Genomic DNA, 18,665 nt, shown 5'->3' on the forward strand with positions numbered 1-18,665 from the left:
TAATGCGACATTTCAAGGCCGAATGGTATTAAATATTAAACCCTATAACGCGAGAATGTGGAAATAGTACAAAATACATCCTTGATGCCATGCTCTTTTGGTTGTATTAGTTAAAATTCCATATATTGATATTATACAATATATTATGCAATTATACAATATTATATTATGTTATTAAGACAGCGATTAAAAATACCCCAAATCATCATATGGTATATTTTTGTTGAAAAGCTTTTTATTAAATTTTGTCAAGAGTTCGCCTATTCCGTTTTCTAGCAAAAATAATTTTAAAAATACCGTAAATTGAAAATTTCGTGAAAAAAGAACAGTAGCGCTTAATAGTGAGTTAATTCTTCTATTCATATTGATTCCTCTATTTAATTATTATTTACCATGTTCCGGACCTCGTATCCTATTTAAAAGCAAAAGTGGCTCGTTTTCATTTTCACATGAGCAGATAATGCATAGCGAACTTGTTGAACAAATTTCTTCTTTTTTTCACCAAACACCTAGCAATTTTCAATCATTCCAATTTGTACATTCGATCAACTTGAATGGTTTATAATACGGAACATATCGCAAGACCTTAATGAATAACTAAAAGTACCTACTTTCGAATATCTGCAATAGTTCTCGCATTCCATACATGAACACCGAGTAGTTATAGCGCAGAATTGCAGTATCTCTGATGGATCGCAAAGAGGTCTTTTCTCGCTTTAAAAATCTGCAGAAACCTTGAGCCAATAATAGCCGTAAATTGGCCAATTATTATACTTATGCACAGTCTGATGGAATTCCTTAATGTAGTTTGCCACAACAATAATAAGTTCCTCGGTACTACCTCTTGGATGTAGCCTTCGACAAGATCTTTGAGATTTCAGATCGACACGCATACTGAACAGGCACGCGGGTACAGTGGCGGGTTGTGTCAGGAAAGAGATGTTTCAGCAGATTGGGTGTCTTATTACGGGGTATTTATGGGAATTTGTTTTCAATGCCAATGCAGGAATTTTATGAATGTTACTTGTCAATAACGGCATTAAAGGAATTTAATGTTTTAAGCAACGTCACCGATCATTTTACTTCTCATCACAGTCAGTCTCTGCGTGATAAATCGAGTCAGTTGCAGTTCTCTTCCGTCTGTCTGAGTTCATGTTGTTGGATGAGTGGATTTGTCTCAAAGATTTTTCTCAAAAAAATATCCCTAAAAAAATATTCATAATACCTTTACACTTTTAAACGCGAATAATTTTTCTCGAGTGTTTTTTGTGATTTTCAGACACCCTGTTGGGCTACGTTTCTCGTATTGTTTCAGACGAGTTCATACCCTAAATAATCGTGATAATCATAGTCAAATCTATTCAGCTGATGTAAAGTATTCCTGAATATAGGCAACCTTTTAAATTTCTCTTCTGCTAGTGCTATGTTATGTTTTAAAATGAGTATGTTTACTTCGAAGTCTTTTTGCAGTTTCTGCTTCAGTATCTTTCTGAATTAATATAATGAAAGAGAAACTGGATTATCTTCACATATGTTATGCGTAGTCAAATATTAAAACAGTTAACTATGAGTAAACGGTAAATTATTTGTTAACAACAATACTGCTATTGTTCCTCGCATAAAACACGATTTTACTTGGTGAGCAGAAAATGTTCTTAACTATGAAAAATAACGTTGAAAAAGAAAATTAGTAGAAGATACTCACCAGCAAACCAACACTTGTTGAAGGCAAATCTTGGTCCTAAGAAACTGCCGTCATTAGAACTAGGGGTTAAATCAGCTAATATCCCCACGAATACAATTATAAATGGTACTCCCCATGCGTAAGCCTCATATAGGTACAAACGCAGTCGCTCTTGGCTCTTTTCAGTACTTTGAGGTCTTAGATCGCTGCAAAGAAGGAAAATTTTTACTAAGTATGATTGTGTGAATATTCCAAAACGCGTTATTTTTCGGCCTGTATTAATTGGATTAAATTCGATGTACATACTCTTTTTTGTGAAATTAGAATTTTAGCATTAAGTAATACTACAAAATACACAGGATGTCCCAAAAAACATTGGTTTAAATGAGTATAGTGTCGTAGAAGATAAATGAATAGAGTACTTCAGTTAAACTTGCCTTACACAAAAGTTTCTCGTTTTCATTCAAAAAAATGTTTCAAGCTTGCTAATAGGTGAGACTTCCTCCATCTTACTAACATACAAAAAATGGGACTTCTTTATCGATTCCGATAACTTTAATATTAATACAAATTCTGATAGTTTGGACTTTTTCACATCAAAAATGTATTCTCCCAAAAAACCGTATCTCTAATGATTTTCATTAAGTGAATTCATGCATTTTCAAACTTTTGTTAATCGTTCTTCCTCGAGGTGCCCCCAGATAAAATGTAAAAATGATAAAATGTTTGCTCAATTATTTTTTTTGGAGTAAAAAATTGCAAAAATCAATTTTTGGTTTGAAAATCCCTTGCCAACAAATTTTATACAGGCGTAAAACGGCATGTAAAAGCTTCTCTTTCCATAGAAGTCTAGAAATTGATGATCTGCCGATTCGTAGCCCTTCTGAGATATATCTCGTGCTGGTCAGTCTTTTGATCCTCCAGTATTCTGACGAAGATTTCCCCTTCATGATTCACAGTGAGAATTTTTGGACTTAGATTATCCGGTTTTGAACGAGTCTCACCTAGTTTGTCGCAAAGTCTTAAATCCTTGGCAGTGTACCCAAAAATTCAATTGGAAATTACTGTTTTGGAGTTTTTTTTTAGAATACCTTTTTACCGTAGAAAAACGCAGAGTAACAGAATTCGTAAAAATGTTGAAGTTATCGCTGATAAAAAAAGTTACATTGATTTTTTTGTACTTCAGTAAAGCACAGCTAGCATTATACTCATAAATCAGTTTATCATACAAAACAAGCAGCTTTTGTATAAGGTAGATTTAACCGAATCGCTCCGTTTTTTTCCATCTAGCATTTAATACTTATTGGTACTCTTTTTTCTAGGATACCTTATATAAAACCTATATGCTTCACTTATAGGTTGGTTTCAATTTAATATTTCCCAGAACCACCTATATCTTCACTGAAGCCTGACCAAGGTGAGCTTTTAATGAGTCCAGAGTTACATTGATGGTAATCGATTCTCCTGCGATCTACGAGTTTCTTAAAAAGTCGATGTACCCAAAAAGAGAAACAATAAAAGAATGAAATTACTGAATCGGAACGATGCCGATGGCGTGAGATGATTTCAGACGTTCATAACTCGGGCATAAAGCGGCTCCGAAGAAACGGAAGAACGATCGATCAAGCTATTTCTTTATTTTTTTACGTGGGCAATTTGCCACGGATTGGAATTGCGACTAATGTGGTTTTCATCAGGGCAGAAGGAAACGTGACTTAATTATGATTTTGAACAGAGGAGAGCTGCGGGGAGTCCCATAAGTCATGGACAATAAGATTGAAAAATTATGGATATGAAGAACTTAAACTATAAGAAATAATATCGACGAGATAAACGTACTCAATATTGGAAAAATAGACAACCCAAGACGTTGGAAAAAATATGGGTTAGGTAAGATATTGACCAGGTTTGTCTCGGAGATTTTATTGAAATTATGTGGTGTCATTAAATAGGACCGGTCTCTGCTACTGCATTTTATTTAATTTTGCTTTTCATACATAAGACATGGACGATTATTCATACTAAAGGTCATTGGTGTAAATGAGCTGGGTGAGTTGATAAGATGTTATAAAATTTATTGTAAAAGTGTTTTCTGGTTTCTCTAGATGAAAATTTTACTATTTACATACAATACTTGGGTGAATATTCATAGCAATATTCATTGGCACTGTTGATGTATGACTCAAACAAGTTTTTCAACAGTTTTCAAATTGATTTCGCAAGTGCTTTTTGGTTTCAGTAAATAGAACCTTACTCCGTAACTAACGACAGGAGATTATTTACACAAAAGTTCACTGGTATAGTTGATCTAGTTGGGATAATTAAATACCTCAAAATTTGCCAGTTTTGTTGAATTCTATTTTTCCGGAATGTTTCCTGGTGCCCTTTCTCTTCAAACTTATTTGAAAGTCGGAGGAAACACCAGGAAAACAAAATGGAGAAATTGCATTATATTAAGCATAAGTTCAAGCGTGCAGAACGTTAAATTTTATGCAATTTGTTTTTGATACAGTGTAATTTCTCCAGCAATACGTAGTTTCCTTGGTAGATTTCTGTAAGAAATAATAACGAACCCTAAGTTCACATTAATATTTTTCCTTATTTTAGACTGTAAGATGTCGCTTCTATTCTTATGTAAAATGTATGCAAAAGTTAAAAAAGAAACGGGCATTTTTAGGTATGAACTGGACGAATCTCGTCTAAATCTACATTGCATCGGTAATCGGCTTGTCCCATGTAAAATATGGGTTTGAATACCATTTTGCTTGACATAGTCCTTGCCACGTGTTGGCAAATTCATAAACAAATACCTCGCCGATACGAAAACAAGTATCAATCCACCTGCATGAATAAAAAATCGTACAGTAACAGTTAAACACCTCCACTAGCGTAGCATTACGTAAAAAGTTAGTCACGACAAATTGTATCACACAATAGCCATATTAGCCATCCAGCCTAGACTTTACACGTACCGGTATAAGAATCCGTTATAACGACATCTAACGTAAATAAGAAACCATAATTTCACCGTAGTAACCGCAGTCTGTATGTATGCTCAAGAGGTAATTGAACATGTAGACAAATATTGCATCGAACATTATAATGATAACTTTCTGTCCTCGAGAGCAGAAAGGCCAAAGTTACGAGATAACATCTACTGCATATGAGAGGGTACGTAGATTCCAATTATTGATTATCGTCGGAAATGATTTAGCTATAAATATTATAGATTGGGTTAACGATTATAATCTTATAATGAGAGAAAAGACCTTAATGTGTTCCAATAAGCAGAGGGCAGAAAATTTGCTTGCTCTTCCCGTAGGGCCATCAATCAATAATTAAAATGATTACCTACCTAATTGATAGTATACTTAAGCTAGATTTCGCACATTGATAATGACATGTTAATCAATTTTAATCGACAGGCATAAATCAATCAAACTGAAAAAACTTTAATCTGTGCAAGACATGATGTTCGATTCAATTTTATTCTTCCTTGGGGGCTGATCAAGGAAAGTAGGCATGCAGTCATTGACCGAGACAGTGGGTTCACCACCACTTCTTGAGCAATTGCAGTCTGCAAGTGTATCTGCGGTGGGTATTGTTTTAACCTGCTGCAAATGCTACATATACTGCTTCTAATTAACTTGATTGAGATGCAATGATGGCGCCGATTTTTTAAATGGTGCATGTCAGAGTCGAGGCGGGACGAGAGAGGAGCTCCTTCGCGGAAACATTCCATAAAGAATTTAAGAAACTTCATGCAAAACCATTACCTTGAAGCATGTTATAAACCCGACCATTATATTTCTAAAGTTACTAAATGATATTGACTAACTCCAACTAAAAGATAATATAATAGCGCTAACGATAAGTCGAAAGAGACTATCAACATAGTGCTAAGAACATCTATTTAGAAACATTGCTTTGCTTTTAGCATTCTGAAACTACTTGCTGTCAATATCTCCTACTAACTAAAACAGCAAACTTACATTATAAATAATGTAAGTGCAATTGCTTCCGTCATAAACATTTTCACGAACAAAGAGAAAAATTCCTGAAATTCATTCAGCAAAGTTTGAATGAGCGTCAAAACTCCGTTAATGTTTCAAAGGACGTAAATGTCTCAAATTAACACGTAGCAGATGCTAACGGCGATTTTTTTATACGTTATTTACGCCTATCTGTCAAACAGGATGTTAAATTTGGGGCTGACTATTAATTTATTTGAAATAATATCGATTTAAAAATCTAACACTCCATTTACGAAAATAAACAGCGTCGGATCGCCCGGATGGAAAATCATAATTAAGTGAAAGTGTTATTGTAAAATGTTTCAGGAAACCATTTTTGAACGTTATTAATTATATACATAGAAGTTTACCAGCAGAAAGGTAATTGGGGAAGCTTGGGTAAATTTTTAACATATGGAAACACTACGTGCATGTTGAAGATATTGAGAGCTTGCGGGCAAATATGTTATAAAAACATGAAAATTCAATTAAAAATGTCCTTTAAACACCCCATTTCCATGGACCATTTAAATCGTTTTGAATACAAATCCATATTCCACTTTCAAGAGGCATTGAAATTAATGCATCCACTTTCATTCAATCCCGATGTGATTATCGACCAATCAGTAGCAATTTGCTATTTCACAGAATATTTAATTCGAAATGTTAATTCAAAACGAACTTTATGTCCTACGAAAATGTGGTAAATATAGCGTCTTTTTGGGCATTCGCGTTACAAGTTCCAACATAACAAACCTAAATAAAGCCCAAAAAATCGGGTAATCTAGATTACACTTTAACACGCTTAGCTCTTAAACCACAAATTTACTGTACAGGGTGCTCCTAAATATCATGTACATCCGAAAGGGGATAATTCTTTAGCTTATTTGATGACTAAAAGTTCATACAAATATAGGTCCGCAAACGCTTCGTTACCTGCCTACAGAGCGTTCAAATTTCAGAAATTTTTTAGCTTTTTCTTTACAGCTCCCGCAATTCTTGAGATATTTAGCTAAAATGTGGAATATACTTGACGTTGTGGAACGTTCATCATTAGGCATATGAAATGATTTTGATAATCTACAGGGTGATTTTTTTTAGAGGTCATATCTTCTTTTCTTCACCGAAAATCGTTTTCGGAGCGCCACTGGCAGAATCTAAAATACAAAATGATTTTTTTATTTTGTTTAGAAACTTTTTGGTATCTTGTACATTTTTCGTATCTGCATAGGTTATTGAGGAAAAAATAAAAAACGATTTTCTGCAATTCGCCAGATGAAATTAAAATTATTACATAATATTTAGTTTCTTGGTAAGTTTTCATTACCTTTATGCTCAAAAGAGAAAACAGACACTTGCAATGTATTCTTCGCTTTCCCGAGGTGATATCCTGTGTCTGTGAGAAAAATAAAAACATCTCAGTAGAATCAGTTGATAATTAGTTAGAATCAGAATATGCTAAACTAATTGGCCGACTAAACCAATTGACCTACTAAACTTGGTTAAACAACTTTCAGTGTCTTATTTGTTATGCGACAAAATTCACTTAGGAAATATCGGAAACTAATATAAGAATTTTCGCAAAAACAACCCAACTATTTTCTCTTAAAAGAAAATCTACACGAGAATCTATGACGTAAACATCAACTTTAGTATGTCCTGTTTCTAACCTGTTTATGTGATTCCTCTTATTAATTAAGTATACATTTTCAGTAGGCGAGTAGTGTATATTTTATAGAGATTAATAGGCGGAGAGTGAAATTTATGTGCGTTTTTATATTAGAATTTATACTCAATTTTGTTATTCTCTTCTGCTGGTTCATTTATTATACTAAGCGATGAAACGCAGTAGTTTAATTGTTTATTTTGCTCTCCGCGGGACGTAGGCTCTCTCCAGAAAAAATCTATTTATATTGTAGAAAAATCCAGGTATAATAACCAATATCATATCCAGCAGCTTGTGCCGTTTATTTATAAAGTAAAAAAATATCTCTGTAAAGTTCCTATGATAACTCAAGACCCTGCACGTGTGCAATCATTTATGCAGTGAAGAGAAAATAATTGAAAGCTCAAAATTTATGCACCAAAAATAAACTTTGCTTTAAATGAGTATTACAATATTTATCCACACGACATGAATTTATTCGTTACATGCAAATATAGAATCTTTGAGAACCGACTCTAAACATATTCAAACACCAATTTATTATATCTAAGCAGTTACTCATAGCTGCATTAGTGATTTACCTATCTTTTATCATGGGTTCAACCATCTCAAGTTTTATGTGGCATACGTGCCCTGAAATAATGAAAGCACCTACGCACATCTTCGTGGGAAAAGACACCAAATCCCAAATCTCTAAACTTGCTTTTAAGACCAGAAATTACTTTTTTGTGGGAAGTGGATGAGTATTTAAATGCTCTATTATGTGGGAAATAACGCCATAACCCAAACGAAAGTGGGTCCATTATTTTGGACGAATAATGTATTTTTCATATAATGACTAAAATAAACATCATTTAGCTGATGCCCCATTTTCCTGACTTTATTACAGTTTAATGAGCACTTTCGGTTCTAAGAAGAGGCATTTTCTGTAATGTATGCCTCATTATTTTCGCGTGGAGTAAAAAATTGCTGCACATTAAGACAGCCGCAATTAGGTTGTTTTATGTATGATTAATATTAACTTTTTATCAAGGACTTCCTTTTGCAATAAATTATTTCATTGCATTCCTTGACTAACAAGTGTCAGTGACAAAAACTGGTCGTAACAAAAATCGGTATCAAGACCTCCGGAAAGATAAAAATTCAATATTTTTTAAGAATTTCGAAAAAACAATCTCCTTCATCCAGAAAAAAATTTATATTTACTAAATGAGGTCGGAATGCAGGTGATAATTTAAATTAACAATCTCTGAGAATTAAAGAAGTGCAACAAGCATGCCTAAGATTATTACGTTTAATTAGAATCAGCAATGCCCATCTTGTGATCAGAATGGTACGGTATTTTTTTCCAAGATTGAAAGGTGAAATTTTTCTAAGAAGAGCTTCTTCCTATACTCTAGGAATGACAGTGGTATGATGTTGATTGGAATATACAAGATAGTTTAAATAACAGCAAGAAACTATCCATTTTAAGAAACTAATTAAAATACGGATTAGAGAATTTGAGTTAGAGTGAAAAAAATTATTAGTTTTAGCATAGTAAATGATGATCGAAAGTTTTCTTCTGCCAATCCCAATTCAGTCATTGCCATGTCAATTCCAAAAGCGACTCTCCTTTCTGAAACACGTCAACTTTTTCTGTGAATTTCATTTTCTCAATGGTCCAAATTAACTTAGAATCTATGGTTGAAGAGAACTCCTAGTGCTGCCAGGAGCCAGATTCATCAATCTGGGAAGTGGAATGCTTTCTGGCAATGACCTACCGGGGAATCCCGCTCTAATCAAATCCGAAATGGAACGATGCTTGCATCCTATCAAGGAACTATTGTCAAAGAAGCGTAAAATCAACCAAAGTGCGCATATTTTACTTAATAGAAACCGATGTGTGACCTCTGTTTAGTAGGCATGGATAACACACTTGGTTACCTATGCTTAAAGAAGAGGCAACCTTAAACACATAAAAAAAATATTAAAAACTGGCAAATATCACACAGAGTAATCTCCGACACAGAAAATGAAATTAAAAAAAAAAGAACAGGTTAAATTATATACAATGATAATCAATCATTTGAGTGTTTCCCACATTTTAAGTTCGATATATTTTAGTTAAGTGTAAATTTTTGGTTTTTTTACTAATTTTTTTCTAGATTTTGAAAACGGTGAAAAATTTGTCACAAAATTTTAACAAGAATTGTGGTCCAAGCCCTTAATGAAAGAAATGTTATTGTCATAGAGTTTTACATCAGGATAGATTGCAATTCCACCGTTTTAACAACTCCTCCTTGTATGGGAGGCGAATAAAAGAATAAATAAACAATTTATCTCCACCTTACAGAACATATTTTCTATCTATAGACCCTTTTGGGGTTTATCATCCAACTTGCGCAACTTGACAATATCTTGTGACGAAGCATGTAATCGAACCAAATTAACCTATTCCCAATTTATCCAGAATCAACATTTACTTGGGCTCTGTATCAGAAGTTGCTAAATGGAACCGTAAACTTTATTATATTTATTCAGTGTATGAAAAACTGCAACTGATTAATAGGAGATAAATTCGTTATTCTAAATTTTATTGCTCACAACTCTGGATAAACAGTCGTAAACTTTAAACTGAAACGTGATTAAAATGTAGAGTAACATTCCTACCTCTGCATTTTTGTCCTAATTTAGATTCATAAACATGACTAAATTTTAGAAGGAAAGGTGCAAAAACTGGACATTAATGTCCCTACTCAAAATGATATTCCGCTTTAATTTGTGAGTAATAAAACGTAATAAATTTCTTCAAACTTGCGCCTAGTTTGAGTCGTCACCGCCTCGTTTCAGTCGTTATTTTCATGTATTTAACAAATCGTCACTTAACTCTCGACTTGCGGTTAAAACTCATGACGTCTAGCAATGTAAAGGTTTATAATAATGGATTTTGGGTCAAGAAAAACAATTAATCTTAGTTATCGTGATATATGAAAAGTTGATGACACGATTAATCGATGAAGCTTTTACATATGCATGTTGGATAAAACATGACTAGGTAAACGAAGAATTTGCATTCGTCAAACTCATGTAATTCTAGTGTTCTTGGACATCAAATGAAGTATCCATGTTTAAAAACAGCATCTCACAAATGTGGGAGTTTTTCGGAACAGTATAGTTATCTCCCCAGTTAATCATTACTTTTCGGTATTTTTCAAAATTTCACAACAGCGCGGATATATCGGGAAATCTTGGAGCAATTTGTAAACATTAATGGTGTTGTCAGTTTTCATTTCGTGCCGTGTTTATTATTGGTTTTGATTCTTATAAGATCAGCTTTTTCTCTATTAAAAGATTTCAGAGGGTGGCGAGTGTTTAAAAACCGACTTGCAGGGATCAATTAGATTTAGATTATCATTTTTGAAGAGAGCTATTGACACTCATGGAACTAGCTGATGCTAACATTATTACAAATGTTTAGAACCGCGTCTTGTTTTGTAGCAGCCAAGTCGCGAAATTGGCAGAAACGACAAGACACGAGGTTTTTTGACAGATATTGGCAGTGAAAAAATAGCAGGTATAAAAATCCAGAGTCTGTGGTTATACTGGTCAGTTTTCTTCTTTTTCAGGCAATCTCAATGCAAAATCTCTTGGGTGATTACTATTTAAATGCCTCTGAATAAACCAAACCACACTTAAATAATAAAAATGGCAATACCACTTCCAATGATAATTATCTAGACACGGGGGTCACACGACTCTTAAGATACCAAAATATTCTGCTTATCCGCGAACCGCATCTTTAATATACCAGCCGCGATTCCGCTCGCACCATGAATACCACTTACCAGAATCAATAAAAAAAAATATCATAAACACCCGAGAGCTCCCATAGAGGCGTCATTAGGTCCGGCAAAATGGCCGTTTAGATTGAAAGTGAGATAATGGCGGCCGTTTTAACGCATTTCACATTGTTCACATCGAGAACGCACAAAGAAGTGCCAGTTTGGTTGGTACTCGTTAACCCTGGTCGTTAGCTTGTGTGTAAGCAATTTTCAAGTAATAAAATAAATTCAATTAATGCCACAGTTTATACAATACTCGATACACGTGAGAGATGCTAAAAGATAAAAGGGCGATTTGCTGAAAATGGAAATGAAGACTTTTTGTTGAAAAGTAATGATGAGAGATAATGATTAGTTAAGACTTCAAGTAAGGATGGAAACAAGAAAATAGTTGTTACTTTCAATGCTATGACATTGAAGATTCTTTTCTAATGAGCCTTCAGACGTATTTTGCCATATTTTTGACATTTGATGTTATAATTAAGAATTTTAAATTTAAAGAAGTGAAAGAAAATGGAAGAGAAGAAGCGACTTGGTCAGCTATTGTTAGTGTAATTCTGTTTTAAAGGGCGGAAATTGATAAAAAATGTCAATTTGGTAGAATTGATGAGAGAGATACGTTGACAGAATGCTCTATCCTTATGAATCTATTCGCTTCCATTACATCTGTTTGATGTCCAATTGAAAGCGTTTTACATTTTTTTAAATTTGTGCTAAAATTTCAGTTTGGAAGATTCAGAAGCATCTCAGAAGATCTCAAAGCAGTGATTCCAAAAAAACAAGAATGTGTTACAATATGAGGTTGAAAATTTAGATTATGTACATCAAACTAACCATTGTCAGTGACGTCAAAAAGTAAGTGTTTGCACGAGCACAAACCTGCACACTTTTGTACATAAAAAAGCAAATATTGCACCCCCGTATAATTTTTGTTCTAGCTACGTATCTTATCGCTGTTTTGTAACAACAACTGAAATGTTTTGGATTATTTAAAATACTCAGCCCTTCTTTTTAAAAATATGACAATAAATTGAATTTATTCTAAGGCTCCTTATCCAGGTTCTCACATAAATTTTTTTTAGATCATTTAAACATACGCGGTGGCTGCCAATCTTTAATAATTGGATCAGCTAATTTAATTCAATCATCAGAAAGTTTTTTTCTTTTCTTCTGTTTGGCGATTGCTATAGGTGGTATAACTGAAATTCCTCTTCTCAAAGGCTGATGAATAACAGTCTTTTTTTAGTTCATTCCAAAAGGATCATCATTCCAAAGGTTGATTTGAGGTACGTGTTTGATCATTGTACCTACTTTAACTTGTTTGGCTTTTTAAATTTCGTTTTCTGTATTGGTGAATACTCTAAGTGGCATTTGTTAGTGTTCAGGTTCTTTTCATGTGTCTTAAGTTGATCTCTTGCGTGAGCATAAGTGACAAGTGTTATTGTTTATTCATACTTACTGAATAAGAAGGTACACATCGATTTTTATTAAATAAAATAAATGCACTTTTTACAGTTCTTTGATAAAGATTCTTTAGTAACGATGGTGCATGTGATTTGGTCTGACATATGTACTTCGTACATATGGTATAAAAAGGTTTGTAACAGGTCCATTTTGTTGTTACATTTAAATTAGATAATATGTGCCAGCATGACTTTCATGATTGTCATTTAATCCTGTGAAATTAAAAAAATAAACAAACCGCCTCGAACATCATGAACATATTTAGCAGAATAGTTTCCGTGGCATCTACTGGCATATCTTAGAGTAAAAACATAGTGAAGCACCGTACCTCGCCGTGCACCTCGTCATTCACCTCACCAAGAAGCGAATATCGCCGTTTATCAAAGTTCATTTGGCTAATTTCTTATGAACAGAGAAGAGAGAAATAAAAATATCTGATTCAGATAGTGATAGCGACTCGCCAAATACCTTGATATGGTGGCTATCACTAATTATGCTTTGCTTATGTTAAATTTGGTCTGGTCCCTCAAGCAGCACCAGACATTCCGTTCCTTTATCCTGAACGTACATTGAGTCCTTCCATCGGACTGAACATATGTGGTACTGCTGATTAAACTCTATGTGCACTGCTGCATGGGGGGAGCGGGCGGTTGAGAGAACCAATCACAGAGCAAGTTTCAAGTACGTCGCTGCTGGAAAATAAAATATTTTGTTCCTCATTTTACGGCGGTGTAGGGGGGCGAGGTGCGACGCTTGGTAAACAATTTCAGTTTGTTTACATTCATGTGATTCCATTGTTTTGATTTACCATCTCCGGATGGCGAGGTGAACGTCGAGGTGTCTGGCGAGGGGCATGTTTCACTGTTTTTATCCTTAAAATCGGTAGAATTCTGGAAAATTAGTCCGAGGGAACTTGAGGACTTGTTTATTTTCGAACTTAAAGCCCGGAAAGATTTTGAGATCGATTAAAGTCGTACTAACATCGCAAGCTTCGGCAGTGAAAATACCAGAGATATAGCGATAAAAATCAAAAAGGAAGAAAATCTTAGGATAGAGGAGTATTTTGCAAAATTGATATCCTACTTTATCCCTCGAGAACTTTAGTCTGATCAAAAAGCAATTTTTCGCCGTTGGAATTCCATCAAGTACGCCTTGTGTTTTTACGTCCATATTCTAATTCCATCGTTATTAAGCTTCTATTAACTACATCTACATGATTAGATAAACACGTGTATCTTCTAAAAGCCTTTTGCCTGTCACATTAACGTCAAATTTGACATCTATCCCAAAGCGTAACATCAGCTTTCATGTTGAAACATCAATTTCCTGCCGATGCGAAAGGCGATATCGTTTTTGATATCGTGCCGGGTGTTTTTCGCTCAAAACCTTAGTTGCTCTATTTTTAATCTCCGGTAACCTAAAAATTTATTATTTCTTAGCAAAACGAGGTGTCAAACTAAACAACGCCTGAAATAATTCCAACTGAAATAATAGAGAAACAAGCAGAGTGTTGGCTAACATTCCTGTAGGACACCTGTTTATTTTGGAGTCATTTCAGAAAGGTCAGTGATCAGATTCAAACATTCCGACGTAAACTCGTGAATGCAGGCATACGTTGACCTCCTCGGTTTAATTTATCACTTTCAGTGTCCTTTCGGTGAATCATTTGATGGCGATAAGAATTAATTTGCAGCTGCTTGACCAGATTTAGGCGAGCACTGATCAACCGTCACTTCGTGAGGCCCAAAAACACTTGCAATAGCAATTTGTGATGTTTACGAGTCTTTCAGCATTCATGAATAATAATGGGTCCAATTATAATGGAAATGATTCTATTAATGGAGCGACACCGATAATAAAATTCAAGTGAATAATAATGCTCAAAGGTTTATTGTTGCTTTTTTTTGCCGATTATTGGAGCGATAAGAGTACTGTATGAAGACTATTGTTATTGTAATAAACACGTTTCATTAAAACACAAAAGGAACGGTTTTCGTCGGCCTATGCATTAGGAGTGTGAGTTATATTCACGATTATCTTCCGATATTTTCAAAGAACGATACTTGCATAAATCGTAATAAGTAGTTGTGCCCTAGAGGGATATTTCACTTATAATACATTTTCATATGCCATAAGTTGAAGCGATGTTTAGCAGTCGACCGTGTGTTTATCGAGCTTTAAACACTTTGACAAAAGCATCATATTTTCAAGATGAAAAACCGTCCGTTGAATTGTCACAGCAAAATGATGATAAAGCTCAGATAGAATCAAATATTAGTAAAAATGTGAAGTCTGAGAAGGTTTTAGATTCTTATTGTCCTATGGTAAACAAGCCCCTAAGTACCATGAATTTTTATCATCCAACTTGACTCTGTGGGAAATTGCAGTGTTATATTTTATCAGAATGTTTTGATTTACAATTAGAATTTAAGGCCATCTCTTGCCAAGTTGCCTTCAAATCCCGCTAGCTTGATAAAATTATTGAGTTTTATTGACGTTTCAAAAATCTCAAAATATTTTTATTACTATCCTAGTTTTGCACGCGTTTGTCTTTTATGACAGATGCGAAATTTTTTTGAGTTTATAGAAAACACCTACTGTAATATAATTCTGAAAATGAATAACACATCCCTACAGCTTTTCAAGCAACGAATTTTGAAAATTGGAAAATACTTTGAAAAAAGGCTGACTTTTTACGGAATATAGAAAAAACTGATTAAAATATTATATAATTAGAATACCATTGGCGTATCAAGTTATTTTTTTAATTGAGAGATTTGGAAAAATGTATAAGTCTCTAAACATTTGCATCACTACTCCAGCACTTTGTTCTTTTTTTCTTTTTTGTGTTTGTTTAATTGTGACCTTAACGCTGTCCAATCGTGGTTTCAAACGTTTACGCTGGACGTTCAAACTTTTCAAATTTGGAGGAGTTTTAAGCCAAAACGGCTCTAATTAGAAGATTGAAAAAATTGCGAAATAGTGGCTGGTCTTGAGTATTACGTAAAAGTTTTTCAATTAGACAATTCGCGCAAGCGAAAAAAAAAACGATTCCCCATGTTAATCTCCTATGTCTAGGGTTCGCCTGGACACCCGATATAAAAGTCACTAAAACTGATTCGTATTTCATACGATTTTCGCAGGACTCCACTCACCCTTCTCCCCAGGCTATACTACTACTATTACTATCACTACTATTACTATTTGTTTATAGTGCAACACCCTAAATATCTCCATTAATAACAAAAAATATTTACTTCGGAAAATTCAAATCAAAGGTTACTACTGATACTACTGAACAGCTTTCTTACTGATTGTGTTGCATGCAAGCTGTTTAAAGATGAATGTAGGATTAGCGCATAAGGTCACATGTCTTTTTTTAAGTCGTGAAAACTAAAACGTGAGAGGAGTGCTCATGATATTCGACAGAGGGTAACCATTGAATATTTTATTTGGATGTTTTTTAGACTTTTCAAATTTTCTCTCTGTTGAAATCGAGTCGGCGATATATTCGCGGAATCTTTATAAATAACTGACAGGAAGTGACGATGTTCCATATCTTCATAATAGACCTTATTACGGAAAATTACAGTTAGGCCTGTCTAATTAGATCTGCCAATTTTCGATTTACTTAACATGAAGGAAATGATTTGATCAGTAGATTACTTAAATTGGGTTTTAATGGGACCTGTTAAGTTTACAGTTAACATTAATTTTATTATAAGGAACGCGTTAACACGTAAGATACTGTTTTTTCTTGTGTTGATTGTGAGCCATGGGAAAGTCAATTATTATGGAGAAAATGTGTTTCTCCCAGACAACTTTCTAGAAACAATTGGCAGTTAATTTCCGCCAATATTGCAAATTTTACGAGCTCATCTGCAACATAAAATGGAAAATTAGAAGTTGCCCTGAAATCTATTATTATACGCCTTACGGATAGCCACTGCAGCGACAGATTTATGGATTTATTATGATTTCAGCAAACACTGATGATTTTTTAGTATTACATGGCAATTCCTCGAAATAAACTATAAGAGGATGATAATTACGGATGCGTGGGCAGCTGTTTTGTCTGGAACTAGCACCATGACTTCTGGAAATTTAATGTTTCCTTATTGTGGCTTGGAGTTGTGGTGCGGAAAGTTGACGTAGTAATTTGCCAGGAAACGTTCTTTTGTCGGTGCTATTTATAAATTTGCTTTTTTAGCTGAAATATTGTTATATCCAGAGGTGCATTTTCGAGTTAAAACAACAATCATTAATGAAGTAGGGAGTTTAATATGATGCTTTAAAAACAAATATCCGGGATATGGAGTAATGAGCTTTTGTCTGAATTAAATATAGTTCATTTGCTTTGAAGATTAATTCCTGTTCGAACCATCGTGGCGGGTGATGAAAAACGTAATACATAAACGATTATTTGTTTGCTTGAAACAAGATTTCAGCGGGGTGGAAGCACCCTTTCTCGCTCGAAGGACTGGAAGTACATTTTTGTCACACCCATCTGCAGGGGAACGGGAAAGGGGCAAATATTTACTTTGTAATCAGGCACTAGTTAGGTGAAGTGTAATGAAGAATCGCTCTCAGAGTAGCATTCCCTGTTTCATTATTTATGCATCTAAAAGGGAGAAATTCCATGTGCTTGCTTACTTTTTAGGGTGTTGAGGCTAGAATTAAATGTATACATTTTTTCTCCCTTTTGCATCTTTTCACACCATGATCATCATAAATAAAACCAGTCATAACCGTGACCTAATAAATCTTCCAAAACGATTTGATCCCCAGTGGTTCAGCTCGGATATTTGTAGGGGAGCAAATAAATCTATGACCCAAGTATTTCGAATGAATAGGAAATCTCCCGTTGACATTCGAGAATAAAGGGATGGGGACTTCTACTTAGTCGTGACTCACGATTGAGCCCTTAGGATGATGGCAGCTCCCTTGTAGGTAGTTTAAGGGTCTATTTCCCAGGAATTAGATTTCCCGTCAAGCGAGAGTAAAAAAGCGCTCTTAATTGCAATCTTTGGAGGGTGAAAAGCGTAGAATGTTGTTGCTGTGTATTCCTTGATAGTTAAAACTTTTGGCCGTAAATGTATAGATTTTATTAACTGTTTATAGGTAGTTAATTTAAACTTACCGAAATGTCCACCAGATGTTGAAACACATGGTATTTAGCCAGAAGAAAGCAGCCAAAAACAGGAAGTGCATGGCCACGGCTGTAATAAAAACATTATTATTAGTTGAGATCAAAAAAATAAGGGATGAAGGTTTACGAGAGTGTAAAACTTCAAGGATGCACAAAAATTTAGTGAATAGAAACATTTATAGGCCTGATTCAGCAGCGTTTTATAACCCGCAAGAAGGGGTTTGAATAAGTTCATCAAACAAACCTGAAGTAGCGTAACTATAGAGCAAAACATTCTTATTAAATAAAAAAGGTGGGGTTTTGTTAGATTCGATCTCATGTAGTATCCAACAATAAAGCGCAAAAGTGTATCCATAAAACCACTGTCTGGTACAATTCTTCTTAATCTTAAATCTTGATTAAACCACTTTTTTACTATAACAAAAGAAAATTCTCCGTCTTAACAATCCCGACAATAAAAACCCGAGAACAATAATCTGGAAAGCCGGGTTTTAACACCTCTTCTTATGCAGGTAGCGCAACTACCTGAAGACTGCAGCTTCGCAACAAAAACCATGAAGAATTTGTCAAACAACGAAAAAGACTAAATAAACCAATAAAATTTATATTCGCTCAGTGTATGCCTTGCCACTTATTCCTCTAGATAACTGAGAACGTTTCCCAATAAATCTTCCAGACAAGCCAGCACCCAATCAGCAGAATTTATGCATTCTTCGACAAAGGTCACGTCATAACTTTATGGGTTTACGTAACGGCCTTGAGGGTTGTATATGGAGGCACTGAGGCGAATAGCCCATTGTCTCACGAAGAATGCGTTATTGTTGTTGATCTAGAAGTCGAATTCAATTATGCTTTATCGATTGAG

The 18,665-nt window shown here is 34.5% G+C and overlaps 1 protein-coding gene across 1 annotated transcript in view; it reads right to left on the reverse strand.

The window, feature by feature from the left end:
- Window positions 1-18,665, reverse strand: part of mthl1 (methuselah-like 1) — a 52,307-nt gene that overhangs the window by 13,489 nt on the left and 20,153 nt on the right. Inside the window, exons 3-4 of the mRNA XM_066389924.1 lie at window positions 17,792-17,870; window positions 1,706-1,890 (exon numbers count right to left, since the gene is read on the reverse strand). Coding sequence (XP_066246021.1) covers window positions 1,706-1,890; window positions 17,792-17,870 — 264 coding nt within the window. The remainder of the gene's footprint in view (window positions 1-1,705; window positions 1,891-17,791; window positions 17,871-18,665) is intronic.

Source organism: Euwallacea similis, chromosome 5 (genome assembly GCF_039881205.1).
Source record: "Euwallacea similis isolate ESF13 chromosome 5, ESF131.1, whole genome shotgun sequence".
NCBI lineage: Eukaryota > Metazoa > Arthropoda > Insecta > Coleoptera > Curculionidae > Euwallacea > Euwallacea similis.